Source organism: Anguilla anguilla, chromosome 12 (genome assembly GCF_013347855.1).
Source record: "Anguilla anguilla isolate fAngAng1 chromosome 12, fAngAng1.pri, whole genome shotgun sequence".
Classification (NCBI taxonomy): domain Eukaryota; kingdom Metazoa; phylum Chordata; class Actinopteri; order Anguilliformes; family Anguillidae; genus Anguilla; species Anguilla anguilla.
In genome coordinates this window covers 5765177-5778180 of record NC_049212.1, presented here as the reverse complement: position 1 = coordinate 5778180, position 13004 = coordinate 5765177, and the positions used below count along the sequence as shown (strand labels likewise).

The following is a 13004-nucleotide window of genomic DNA, read 5'->3' as shown; positions in this document are numbered from 1 at the left end:
GCAGGATGCAGGGACCTCAGAGCAGAATGTCCTACATCAGGTGGTTAAAAAAAAACGATTAGCCGGTAATTGCCCTTTTCAGACAGGAACTATTCGACAGTCAGAAATGTGTGTCGTCCACATCCCTAATATTCAACAGTTAAAAAACTACCTTTGATGAGGCGGGGGCAGGCCTAGTTCTCTCGGCACGGCATTTTCACCGTGCGCCATAATTAAACAAGGTCCTCCGGCCGGCCGGCTGGCCGGCGTGATGGCGAGGGAACTGGAGTGAGTGGCGGGCGGAAGTGGGCCGGACAGCCTGAGGCCCGGCGCTCCCCGCTTCCAGCATCAGGCCCTCGGCTCGCCGAGTAAACCCGCTGCAGCGGCCCGGCGATTAGCCGCCGCGAGCATCGACTCGGAACACGGGTAACGACTGATTCTCCTCATGCAGAGGGAATCAGCCCACGCCAATTACCGCTGCCGTTTGCAGACGGCCCCCGTCTCCGGGATGCCGGAGTCATTCCGCCCTCGCTGCCGCCACTCCTGAGCGGCGGCCGCCAGCCTTCTAATGGCGATTGAACCGGCAGCTCAATCCAGCAGCTCAAATTGGCAGCTCAATCCAGCAGCTCAATCCAGCAGCTCAAATTGGCAGCTCAATCCCGCAGCTCAATCCAGCAGCTCAAACTGGCAGCTCAATCCAGCAGCTCAATCCAGCAGCTCAAACTGGCAGCTCAATCCAGCAGCTCAATCCAGCAGCTCAAACTGGCAGCTCAATCCAGCAGCTCAATCCGGCAGCTCAAACTGGCAGCTCAATCCAGCAGCTCAATCCGGCAGCTCAATCTGGCAGCTCAAACCAGCAGCTCAATCCGGCAGCTCAATCCGGCAGCTCAAAGCAAATAAATTGAGTTTTCAGGCTCCAGAGTATGTGTGAGGACACGTGGAAATGACCCACCGCATTCTTATCCGTGTAAAGCACGACACCAAAGCCCGGAAATAAATGAATAACTGCCCACAAAGCACGTGGGTGACAGTGAGTGAATGTGAGTACACTCCCTTCATACACACACACACACACCTGATTGATGTGTTGATGAAAGAATGAATGTACTTTTTTCTGTACCTCTCGTCAGCATTGTCCTATAAAGCTAGAAAAAAAATAAATGAAATAAAAACAAGAGTCCTGTCTTAGCATCTGTAACGACCTTCGACAGCAGTTATCCTTCTGCAGTCAGTTTCCCCAGATCTCCTCAGGGTCACTACGAAGATTTATCTGATGAGCTGTTACTTGAGATCAGAAAGAAAAATGGAGCTTGAGATATACTCTGTTTTATTTCAACGCCCCAAACGATCCTCGTCAGCCCCCGCAAATTAATTATTTCGTTTGTGTCAAATCCATGAACGCTACAACTTCAGCTTTTCTTCTTGCCAATTTAGCAGTAACTGAAAATATTTAAATAAACAAATTGACATTTACTTTGTCTGCTTCTTTTTGCAAACTCAACAAATACAGGTTGTGCGCATGTTTATCACAGCAAAGTGTGCCAAAATGTCAAAAACACCCAGGTTAGAAAATTTTAGGCAACTGGGATTATTAGTGACATGCTGTGCCGTTCATCGCTTGAATCACCTGACTGAGTATCAGCCAGTGAATTTACCACAACGGTTTCCATTTTCAAAAGCATTGCATTACAGCACAAAGCAAAGTAATAAATAAACGCAAATTGAGCACACATGCGTGGAGATGATTGTGTGGAGCGCTGAACATTGTCGTCGAGGCATCCGTTAAGCATATTTTTCACACAAAATTTGCCGTGAATAAACGTGTGGGGGAAAAAATCCTCCTGTGTGCAGCCACGTTGTGCTTTCACTGTGAGGCAGCTTTGCCTGCCCATAGGATACCTGCCGATCTTTTTTACCCAGCAGGCCACTCGTGGTACTAATGAGTCACGCTGCACCTCTGCTTATTTCTGTGTTTGGGGTAGAGGGCACTCTGGGACAGCTTTAACCAAGCCGGTGATAAAAGCAGTCAGAATGGATTGCACTACAAAGAGGAGATAGTGTCGAAGGTTTACAGCGGTGCAAATGAGGGGGCGGCGGAATATACAGCTTCTGCACCGTTCTCTACGTTTGCGAGACGGAAAATATTTACTTTAACAGCAACACTTAGTTTGCAGGGTTAACAGGGTTAAGGGAAAGTGAAGACCTCATTAATGGCTACAGTTGAAATGCAAAAGTGCAAGGACAGTCGTGACATTGGTTGCAATGACTGCAAGACAAAATTCAGAATGTCTACATTCATTTCATGACTTTTGTTTAACAGTTATTGAACTACATTACAGTGTCGTGTCTATGAAACGACAGAGTTCCACGCCAATCGCCAATCTGTAGAAAACAATTTCAGGAGGGAAAAGACACAACAGCAGCAAGCTCTTCAGAAAGTTTAGACTTTATTGCACAGGTGCACAAAGCCGGATCAATTCAGCAGAATTGAACCTCGATTGTCAGTTTTGCATACATTTTATACACAATTTGTGCCCACAACCCCCCTTTAACACATTTCTAAAAATATCAGCCCTCTGGTCTTTTCTGGCACAGCAAGGAGTTTCACTTTCCTGTTCGTGGGTCAACTTGACCTTTTTGGCATAAAGATGATTTTCGGTCCTTATGATGTTCTTAATGTATCAGTAAGTATTCTTATCATAGTGGACAGGTGCCCCAAAACTGATTTTTAGTTCTATTGATGTCTTTAATTAGTCTATTGATGTTCTTAATTAATCTTCATCAGTGGACAGGTACCCCAATTTTCCCTTACTTTGTACTTTCCCACTTACGCATACACCACGTCATTGCTGTCTGTATTTTTCCAATTTTCCCTTACTCTGTACTTTTCTCACTATGCATACACGTCATTGCTTTCTGTATTTTTCCATTACACATACAAGTTCATAGAGTTTATAGCCTCCTGTACCTTTTTTACTTTATTCAGGTTACACATGGGTCACTGTAAAGTATTAGTTTTCTAGCATATCTAGTTGGCACTAATTTTCTGCTGAGTAAGTATGGTTTTTTTTTAAGCCTTCTGCGTTTGCCTTTTTTCTACAGTGGATACTGTGGTTTCTTGCGTTTCCATAAGCTTTGCTGCAACTACTGATATAGAGTTATTGGATTACATATTGATTATATTAGTATATAGTTATACATGTGATATATGAGTGTATATAATTTTTATCATGAAGCATTGAGAGTTTGGAGGAAACAGTCTGATCAACATTGACAGGAATACCCTTTAACAAAAAAACTTTAACGTGACGTCATCACACTCATGGGGAGTCTCAAAATTCTCCTACATTCCCCCCTTTCGGGGTCAAACCTCATGGCCCCGAAAAACACCCCTCGCTGTATTCTTATTCTCAGCATCAGTCAGTGTCGGGTGTGCACCACCCCATGTATATTATGTTGGGTGCCTGCGCATCCCCTGCTGCCATAGCAGCATCCAAATGTATCAGATTCTTCAATGTAACGTTGTTCCCATGGTTCCTCCAACACTCTCTCCAGTCGCAAAATTTGATTATACATATCAAAGCTGTATATATTATTCTAAGTGACCCAACAAAGTTATTATACACAATTTCTTAACACGTTGATTCGTAGCACGATGTGTTGCTGCAGTCCTCATAGGTGGTAGGTTCCTGGTATATCTTCCCATCCAGAGTACGCGGTCTGCGCGTCACTCCACTGGAAAGCCGACCTGCGATTCTCGTACTGGACCCGCAGGGGCACTGTTGGTGCTGTTGCTCCCTGGGCTGGTGTCAGCGCCCGCAGTCCCTCCGCTCTCCCCGTCTTCTGAGAGCAGAGCTGCAGCTTCTTCCTGGACACCTTGTGTCCCCCCTTTTGCCCCCCTTATGTACTGTTCTTTTGTATCTGCACATAGTATTAAGTCATCAACATATTGCAACACCACACTTTTGAGATTTCTCGTTTTGTACCCTCTTCCCACGGTACCCTCACCATTTGGGGCTTTCCCCACATCTGAGCATTTACCATAATTTTGATCATTGTTTGATCTGCTGTGCACCAAATTAAAGAATTTTCTGTTGGCCTGAACTGGAGCTCTTCTGCTCTCTTAACCATAGGTCCTAGGTCCTGAGCTTGGTACCCTGGATTGACTTTTAACGTTATGTGTGGGGCCGCACGTTCCCCCTGAAACATAAAAATTCTGTTGGTTCCAATTTCTATTTTGCATGTTGTTATTCTGATTCAGCTGCCCTTTCCACTGATTATTTTGACCACCATTCCCTGGCCCTCCCCCCCCTTTGATACCCACCCGGTTGGGTGCCCCCCCCTTTCATATTACCTTGCATGGCCACTGGGTGAGGGATGCCGGAGAAGTCGTAGACCACCGTCGGCTGGGGCACCATCCGGCTGCTCCGTGGTTCAGGCGGGGGGAGTGGCTTCAAAGTCAAAGAATTCATTGTCCATATTCTGTATTTTCACCGATGCCACTTTTTCCGCCTCTTTTTCTTTGGCTCTCAGCTCCTTTATTTCTCTCGCCTTTTTTTCTTTGGCTCTCAGCTCCTCCAGCTGCAACTGCAGTAGCTTCCTTTGAATGTCTTTTGTTTGATCTTCCAGCTTTTTCCCCTCTTTCCGCTGCCTGTCCACAGCGTGCACCACGTGATCCACAAACTCTCTGTGTGTCATGGTGTTCAGTCCCACCACCTCATCGAGGCGGCGCCCCACTTCCGGTGACATCCCCTCCCGGATGGCTTTGCGGAAGAGGGTGGTCATTATGGGATCTGCCTGTACGTCCTTTTCAGTTAACAATCTCCACCTGCGCAACTGCGTGTGGATGTATGTTGCCGGTGGTTCATTGTCTTTTAACGGCGGTCCCGTTAAGGTCGTTATGTCCGGTCGTGCGGGATACAGGGTTCGCAGAGCAGTCCAAACAACCCCACGCACGTTATCAAACGGCCCACCGTCCACTGCTGGAGACTGCGCATGGTTTCTGTCAAAGCCAGCCTGCTCAAATATGTCCAGCATTGTTTCCATCCCCACAGCCTTTCCCAGGAGAGCCTTCAGGTCCCCCACAGCCAGGATCCGGCCTGTCGTCTCCTCCTCCAGCACCCTGATCCAGTGGCTTGCTCCATTCTGCAAATCAGGGAGATTGGTTATTACATTCTGCATATCTTGGGTGGACCAGGGAATGTATCGGGGTACACCCCCTTCCTTAATCAACAATGGTGCTATAGTATTGGGTTTACTAGCATTATGGCTATATCCTTCTGCTGCTGGGTTACGCCGGGTTGGCGGCCTTTCTCTTGTGTTTTGATATCGCCCAGCTAAATCTCCTCCCACCTGTGCAGGCCCCTCTCCCCCGTCTGACTCTTCTGCCTCACTATTGTTTGTCTGGCATGCCTCATTGTCGCTCGCCTCACTTTTTTCTGCTGGGGAGAATTCCTCCTCCCCTTTATTGTATTTATATTCTGCTTGGGGGATTTGCTTTCTATTTATAATGTCTTTCGTCAAATATGGCTTATGTTTTTCTCGGGACTCTGTTCTCTTGGTAATTTTTGGCTTCAGCTCTTCCCATGTGTTATACGGGAGCTTTTCCCATCTAAAATTTCCCCACCCCGCAGTTTCGCATTTTTTAGGTGTTTCCTCATCCCTTTTTGACCCCACCTGTTCAGGCTTTTGGCATTTTTTAGACGCTTGCTGTTTTTTCTCAGTGTCTCTTATCTCTTTTGCCTTTTTTATTAACCGGCTATGGTATTCATCATACTGGTTATATTTTTCTTTTAACAGCTCTTCTAACACCTCTACCTCCTTGTATTCTCTCCTTAGCTCTGTTACCCTTTTTTCTATTTTTCCCTTTTCTTCCTCGAGCCGCGCTCTCTCTATCTCGAGCTGTTCCTCACTTTCCTCATGTTCTACCCACCCTTGTATCTGAACCTGTCCTTTTACTACTGGACACACTGTTACTGCAGATGTTACCGGGCCTATTGGGTACACGCCCTTCTCTTTTATTTCCGCATGTCCTGATGACTGCGGGGTATACGGAGGGGGGGTCATTTCTTCACTGCGACCCCCACTCATTCCTACATATTTTTCTAGGGAAGCGGACCTAAACCATCCTAAAATTCTTTTTTCCTGTTCTCTTTTTCGCTTTCTTTTTTCTGACTTGTCTCCTGTTCTATAATTTGCTATTACCCCTCCCATCTGATCGCATATTTCTACATCAAACGTGCCCTCTTTAGGCCATTTTGTCGCCATTCTTTTAGTCCTTTTTTTCCATTTTCCTGATATATGTTCTATCTCCTTTTTACATTCAGGATATTTTCCTGTGATTATTTCAACTGGCGTTTTCTCTCCTTTTTCCATTATTTTATGTTTACTTTATACTTTTATTTTATTCTCCTACACACTTCACGTTTTTTTACTTATTTCCCCCCTTTTTCCTTTATAGTTGCACATACAAATAAATCACAATTTTTCCTCAATACAACGTTAGTTCCGCGCAAGCACAAGCATCTAATCTAAGCATAAACACAGTTTAACAATATTTTACCTTACCAACAATAGTTTTTCTTTTACTTTATACCTCACAGGACAGTGTTTTTCCCAAACACGCTTTTACCAGAGCTATTGCAGGTGGCCTTTCTTGGGTTTCTCTCCTCCCAAGTCTCTGGCACCTCTTTTTAAAACAACAGCAACAGTGTAAACCTTCAGCAGCAAAAATATATTCAAATATTATTCCTAGTTCCAGTACACTTTGCAACAAAACAACAGCAACAGCGAAAACCTTCAGCAGCCACAATGCATTTAAACACTTATCCTAGTTTCAGCACATTTTGCAACAAACAAAAAAACATATATTGTCCTGTTCTTATACCACACTCAATTCACTCACGGTTCGTAGCGCACGTTTCTGAAGAGCTCGCTGCTTTTCTTTCACTCAATTTTCGGTGTTAGTGTCCGGGTTGGTTTTACGAAAGGATGGTACCTTTTTCGTATCCCGGACGAGCCCCCAAATGTCGTGTCTATGAAACGACAGAGTTCCACGCCAATCGCCAATCTGTAGAAAACAATTTCAGGAGGGAAAAGACACAACAGCAGCAAGCTCTTCAGAAAGTTTAGACTTTATTGCACAGGTGCACAAAGCCGGATCAATTCAGCAGAATTGAACCTCGATTGTCAGTTTTGCATACATTTTATACACAATTTGTGCCCACAACCCCCCTTTAACACATTTCTAAAAATATCAGCCCTCTGGTCTTTTCTGGCACAGCAAGGAGTTTCACTTTCCTGTTCGTGGGTCAACTTGACCTTTTTGGCATAAAGATGATTTTCGGTCCTTATGATGTTCTTAATGTATCAGTAAGTATTCTTATCATAGTGGACAGGTGCCCCAAAACTGATTTTTAGTTCTATTGATGTCTTTAATTAGTCTATTGATGTTCTTAATTAATCTTCATCAGTGGACAGGTACCCCAATTTTCCCTTACTTTGTACTTTCCCACTTACGCATACACCACGTCATTGCTGTCTGTATTTTTCCAATTTTCCCTTACTCTGTACTTTTCTCACTATGCATACACGTCATTGCTTTCTGTATTTTTCCATTACACATACAAGTTCATAGAGTTTATAGCCTCCTGTACCTTTTTTACTTTATTCAGGTTACACATGGGTCACTGTAAAGTATTAGTTTTCTAGCATATCTAGTTGGCACTAATTTTCTGCTGAGTAAGTATGGTTTTTTTTTAAGCCTTCTGCGTTTGCCTTTTTTCTACAGTGGATACTGTGGTTTCTTGCGTTTCCATAAGCTTTGCTGCAACTACTGATATAGAGTTATTGGATTACATATTGATTATATTAGTATATAGTTATACATGTGATATATGAGTGTATATAATTTTTATCATGAAGCATTGAGAGTTTGGAGGAAACAGTCTGATCAACATTGACAGGAATACCCTTTAACAAAAAAACTTTAACGTGACGTCATCACACTCATGGGGAGTCTCAAAATTCTCCTACAACAGCAGTACCATTCAATGAGTCAAGTCTACCAATTCAAATCAGCAATGAGTATTGGGACAAAGTTTTGACAAATTGATTAATATTTCATTGCTTATCCCTCACATGTAATGACTGCATTGGGTCTGCGACTCAATAGCTAGCCGACTTTATTAATGTCTGGCTTTGTGTGTTGAACACTGGAAAAAAATGTACCTGATATGACATGGGCTCTGCAGAAATGAGAACTACAAATGATACCATCAGTCAGTTCCTGTAATGGCTTGCAGCTACAAATGTCTGCTCTTAGCTTCAAAGAGGGTAATTGATGATGCTATTCAATAAAGGCCCATAGACCATAGAAAAAAAAGAAGTGATGATGACATCACACATTTATTTTCTATGGCTAGTGTGCACAAGACTATGAATCCCAAACTAGGGCGCATTTGAACCCAGTTTCTAACGTGACACCTTAGCACCCAGTCTCCAACATAAAGCCTTAGAACCCAGTCTGTAACATAATACCTTAGAACCCAGTCTCTAGCATAATACCTTAGCACCCAGTCTCTAACATAATACCTTAGCACCCAGTCTCCAACATAAAGCCTTAGAACCCAGTCTGTAACATAATACCTTAGCACCCAGTCTCTAACATAATACCTTAGCACCCAGTCTCTAACATAATACCTTAGCACCCAGTCTCTAACATAATACCTTAGCACCCAGTCTCTAACATAAAGCCTTAGAACCCAGTCTCTAACATAATACCTTATAACCCAGTCTCTAGCATAATACCTTAGCACCCAGTCTGTAACATAATACCTTAGCACCCAGTCTGTAACATAATACCTTAGCACCCAGTCTGTAACATAATAACTTAGCACCCAGTCTGTAACATAATACCTTAGAACCCAGTCTCTAACATAATACCTTAGCACCCAGTCTCTAACAATACCTTGGCACCCAGTCTCTAACATAATACCTTAGCACCCAGTCTGTAACATAATAACTTAGCACCCAGTCTGTAACATAATACCTTAGAACCCAGTCTCTAACATAATACCTTAGCACCCAGTCTCTAACATAATACCTTAGAACCCAGTCTCTAACATAATAACTTAGCACCCAGTCTCTGATGGAATACCTTAGAATGGAATCCCCCTTATACCAGCCCTATAGAAACCAAGAACAGTGTGAGAGAGTATAGAAGAAAAAACACTTAAAACCATGAATTTGTTCAAATAATTAATTTAGAATGCAGAATATGAAAAAAAAAAAAAAAAAAATTCCAGGTGGAGGTGCAGTCACCTTGACAAGTATGCGCAGTTTTAAATAGTAGTTTATTAAAAAAATATCCATCTGGCAATGTGGTATATATTTAGCTGGGGAACACAGATATTTTCAGAACAATATCAATCCTGAACTGTATCATCTATCATGGTAGCTCCGAGTTGGCAGAAAGTAATTGTTGTAAAATGGCTCCAATGGTGAATTGCTTTGAACTTTCTGGAGTTGTAAGGAATGAGATAAAACTGATATCAAACTGAGTGCAATAGTTTACCTGTTACCAGGAAGACTGGTGATTTCACGTCTGTGTGCATTCTGATGCCACGCAGAAGAATGACCTCAGTGTGAAGGAATACATTTTATTATGTGCCTCCTACTGGTTCAGGTTTGCGTCTAAGACTCTCTAATGAGAGAATATGCTGATCATTAAATCTACACGGTGATTATTAACCTCCCTAGTCCCCTCCCACACACGTACACACACACGCACACACACAAATAAATTGGACATGTCAGTGGCATCTCATTACTTGCCTGTCTGAAGTGCACTAGATAAAAATGTGCTCTGTGTGTACATGGCATAGCACAAGCAGTTGTCTGTTGACGTGATGGATGATAGCCAACCATCCCCCCTCCCCCTTCCCCCCAACCCTCCACTCTGTTTTTTTACTGTCATTCGCCACTCCACCTCAGAGAGCAGCAAATGCTACATTTATCCCAGTGAATTATCTAACAAAAGTATTTTTAAAAAAGCAGTCTATTGTTCAACGAATATCGTATCCCCCCCAAATTTCTCTTTGTGTAAATTGGACATGAATCCATGTTCCTCAACAGTGGAGTGGGAAAATGCATTTAGCACGTCAATACTTTTCAATATTTCAATATTCAATATTTCACCCTTATTTCTTAATCATTTGTGTAATCCTGTAATGCTTCATTTCATGAGACTAAAAAGAACCAGAATTACATGCAGATGCCCTCGCTGTCATATATATTTTTTCACCAGTCACCAAAGAATTCTGGGAACTATTGCCAGTTTAAGCACCACCTGTATTATAATGACTGCAGATGTCCCAACAAAGCTACAGTAGGTCACTGGAATGCACTTTTTAAATAATAATAATTATTATTATTATTATTATTAAATTAGTAACTAGTAATCTTGCTGTACATATGATGCGCCTTCAGCAGAATCGTTGATAAAACTAGAAGACTATCTGAATGAAGTGACAGAATGCTTTTGTTAAACAGTGTTTGTTTCTTTGTGGAAATAGGGCTCGCTCCTCTTTGTTCTGCAGCAAGCACGGCGCCGTCACCTCCTCGTGAGAAATTCAGGACCAGGGGTTTTGGACGTCTGCCCTTCCTCCTTGTGAATTAGCATACTTACTCGTCCCTGCGTTGTCCCCCCCCCCCCCCCCCCCCCGCCACCCTCTCGCACCCCCACCCCCCGCGATGGCACTCTTATCTGCAGTCCTGTGGTGCAGAATGCAGCTCACTGAAGATGAATGGATGGACTTATAAGCTCCAGCAGAAGGAGAAACAACACAAGGTGCACATTGTGATAAATCGCTCGCCATCGTCGTCGCCGGAGCGTACGAGCCCAGCCACACTATCTGCCACTCCCCACGCACCGCCTGCGAGGAGCTGCGGGACACCGCCGTTCCCGTGTCCAAACAACTTTGGCGTCGGGGCACGATACGCGCTCGCGGGTCTGCCGGCTGTACATCAGCTCCGGGCTCGGCACGCGCGCGTAAATCTGCCTCCTCCCACGCCGAGCCCGGGCGATCCCCGCCGCGAAGCCGACGCGATAGATTGCTCATGCCTGATTCGCGCCACCTCTGCTGCACGCCTGGAGACACAGCGTTCTTCTGGTGGGCCAGATCTTGGTCTTAATTAGATCATGCTCTCAAGATAGCGGATGAGTGTTGGGCGGGGGGGGGGGGGGGGGGGGGGGGGGGGGGGGGGGGGTGGGGCTTGTGGGTGGCATGTTGAAAACAGGAGGATATGCAGAGAAACCCCTGCAAGTTTTACACCCACGCCTTTGCCGTAGCTTCAGCACTGACGAGTGTTTAATCAGTTTGAAATAGTGGCCAGGTCATTTCCCCCCCACTGCCATAGTACTTTATTTTTTTTATTTTTTTTTATTTTTATGGTATACAATTCTGTTTCAGCAACTCTGGCTATGGTATCATGGGTATGTTTATGTTCAAATGCAGTTGTTTTGACGTATAAGTCAATGGCTTTGAGGGAAATACATTCAATGCAGCATACGCTTAGATTCAGCCTCAGTGAGATTAAATTTGCAAGAGGACGGCTGTGTCATTTTTGCTGGATGCAGACTCTTAAGAAGACAAAACAGCAAATGGAGAAGGTATGTATCCGGGCAACGGCAGGATCAAAGGGCCGAAGGACCGTCAAATTCTCTCTATTTTCCTGACAGTTATGATCTGCACAAACAAGCAGCACATTCATTGGCAGAAAGAAAACTGTAAGAGGATCATAACAAGAGAAAATAATACAAATGAGAAGTAACCATTACATAGCCTTAGTGAGAGGTATATTGACATTAAAGATGTTGAACAGAGGTGTAGAAAACTAAACGTGGACCAATATATATCTGGGGGCGACATAGCTCAGGAGGTAAGACCGATTGTCTGGCAGTCGAAGGGTTGCCGGTTCAAACCCCGCCCTGGGCATGTCGAAGTGTCCTTGAGCAAGACACCTAACCCCTAACTGCTCAGGCGAATGAGAGGCATCAATTGTAAAGCGCTTTGGATAAAAGCGCTATATAAATGCAGTCCATTTACCATATCTGAGAACTGTATATATCGGATGTGTGGATGTATGGTGTCATACCTGATATATCACCATACACTGATATATCCCCCTATACCCTGTATATCGATATTAAGCATAGGGGAAACACAGAGTCATATGTTAGAGTAATACATTTCAATATTTATTGATTTATTTATTTATAATCTGTTTGGTCCAACCAAAGGCCTTTGGGACAAAATCAATTTTATTCAATCAGAAAGGGAAAATGTAGGCACCGAGGGGCTTGGAGTCACCCCGCTTAATTTAATTAACGGGGTGTGAAATGCCAGTCAGCAGTAACACATCAAAGGGCCAGGGCCATTTATTATTGGCCAGCGATGCGGTCAGGGAGACAGACTCACGCACCTCAGCCTCGTAAATGTTTAATGCCTCCCCGGACTGGTCCGCCAGTTTATTAATTCATGGGGACAGCAAGACCCAGGAAAAGGATGAGGAGACGTGACGACTAGCCATTCGCCGGCTATTCTTGCCGGTAATTTGGCAAACAGGGGTTCTGAGTCCCTGTCACTGCCGCATTTATGGGGAAGGGACAGCCTTACTGCCTTTTTTTTTTTTTTTTTTTTAAGTGGCCAACTCCTTCCAGCTGTGGCAATTTCCTTTTCCAAATTTGGGTCAGTCTTTTTTATTTTTGAATGCACTGCTGCCATTGAAAATCCAGGATGTATCATCCACTCATGAAAATTAATGAAATGACCCCTTAATCATGCGAATGTATGCATTACCCTCTGTCAGAGTTATCCATTTGTAGAAATTAGTGTCTGGTTAGCTGTGTTAAGTAACCATGCACGTCTTTCAATATCGGTTGATTTCCTTATGGTGTTTGTAGCAGATCATGGGAACAGGATCTATACTGAAAGTCATACAAAGGATACCACAGTGAGCTGCAA

The 13004-nt window shown here is 43.8% G+C and overlaps 1 protein-coding gene across 2 annotated transcripts; it reads right to left on the bottom strand.

The window, feature by feature from the left end:
• Positions 1 to 3262: 3262 nt before the first annotated feature.
• Positions 3263 to 7139, bottom strand: LOC118208877. 2 transcript variants are annotated; one of them, XM_035383833.1, is made up of 3 exons: positions 6884 to 7139; positions 4334 to 6667; positions 3263 to 3900 (listed from the first exon to the last, which is right to left on the bottom strand). In XM_035383833.1, the coding sequence occupies exon 2, from the start codon at positions 6352 to 6354 to the stop codon at positions 4414 to 4416; it is 1941 nt and encodes a 646-aa protein (XP_035239724.1). In that variant the 5' UTR covers positions 6355 to 6667; positions 6884 to 7139; the 3' UTR covers positions 3263 to 3900; positions 4334 to 4413. The 2 variants fall into 2 exon arrangements, with proteins under 2 accessions (XP_035239724.1, XP_035239725.1); XM_035383834.1 differs by having other exon boundaries at positions 4334 to 5124.
• Positions 7140 to 13004: the final 5865 nt, after the last annotated feature.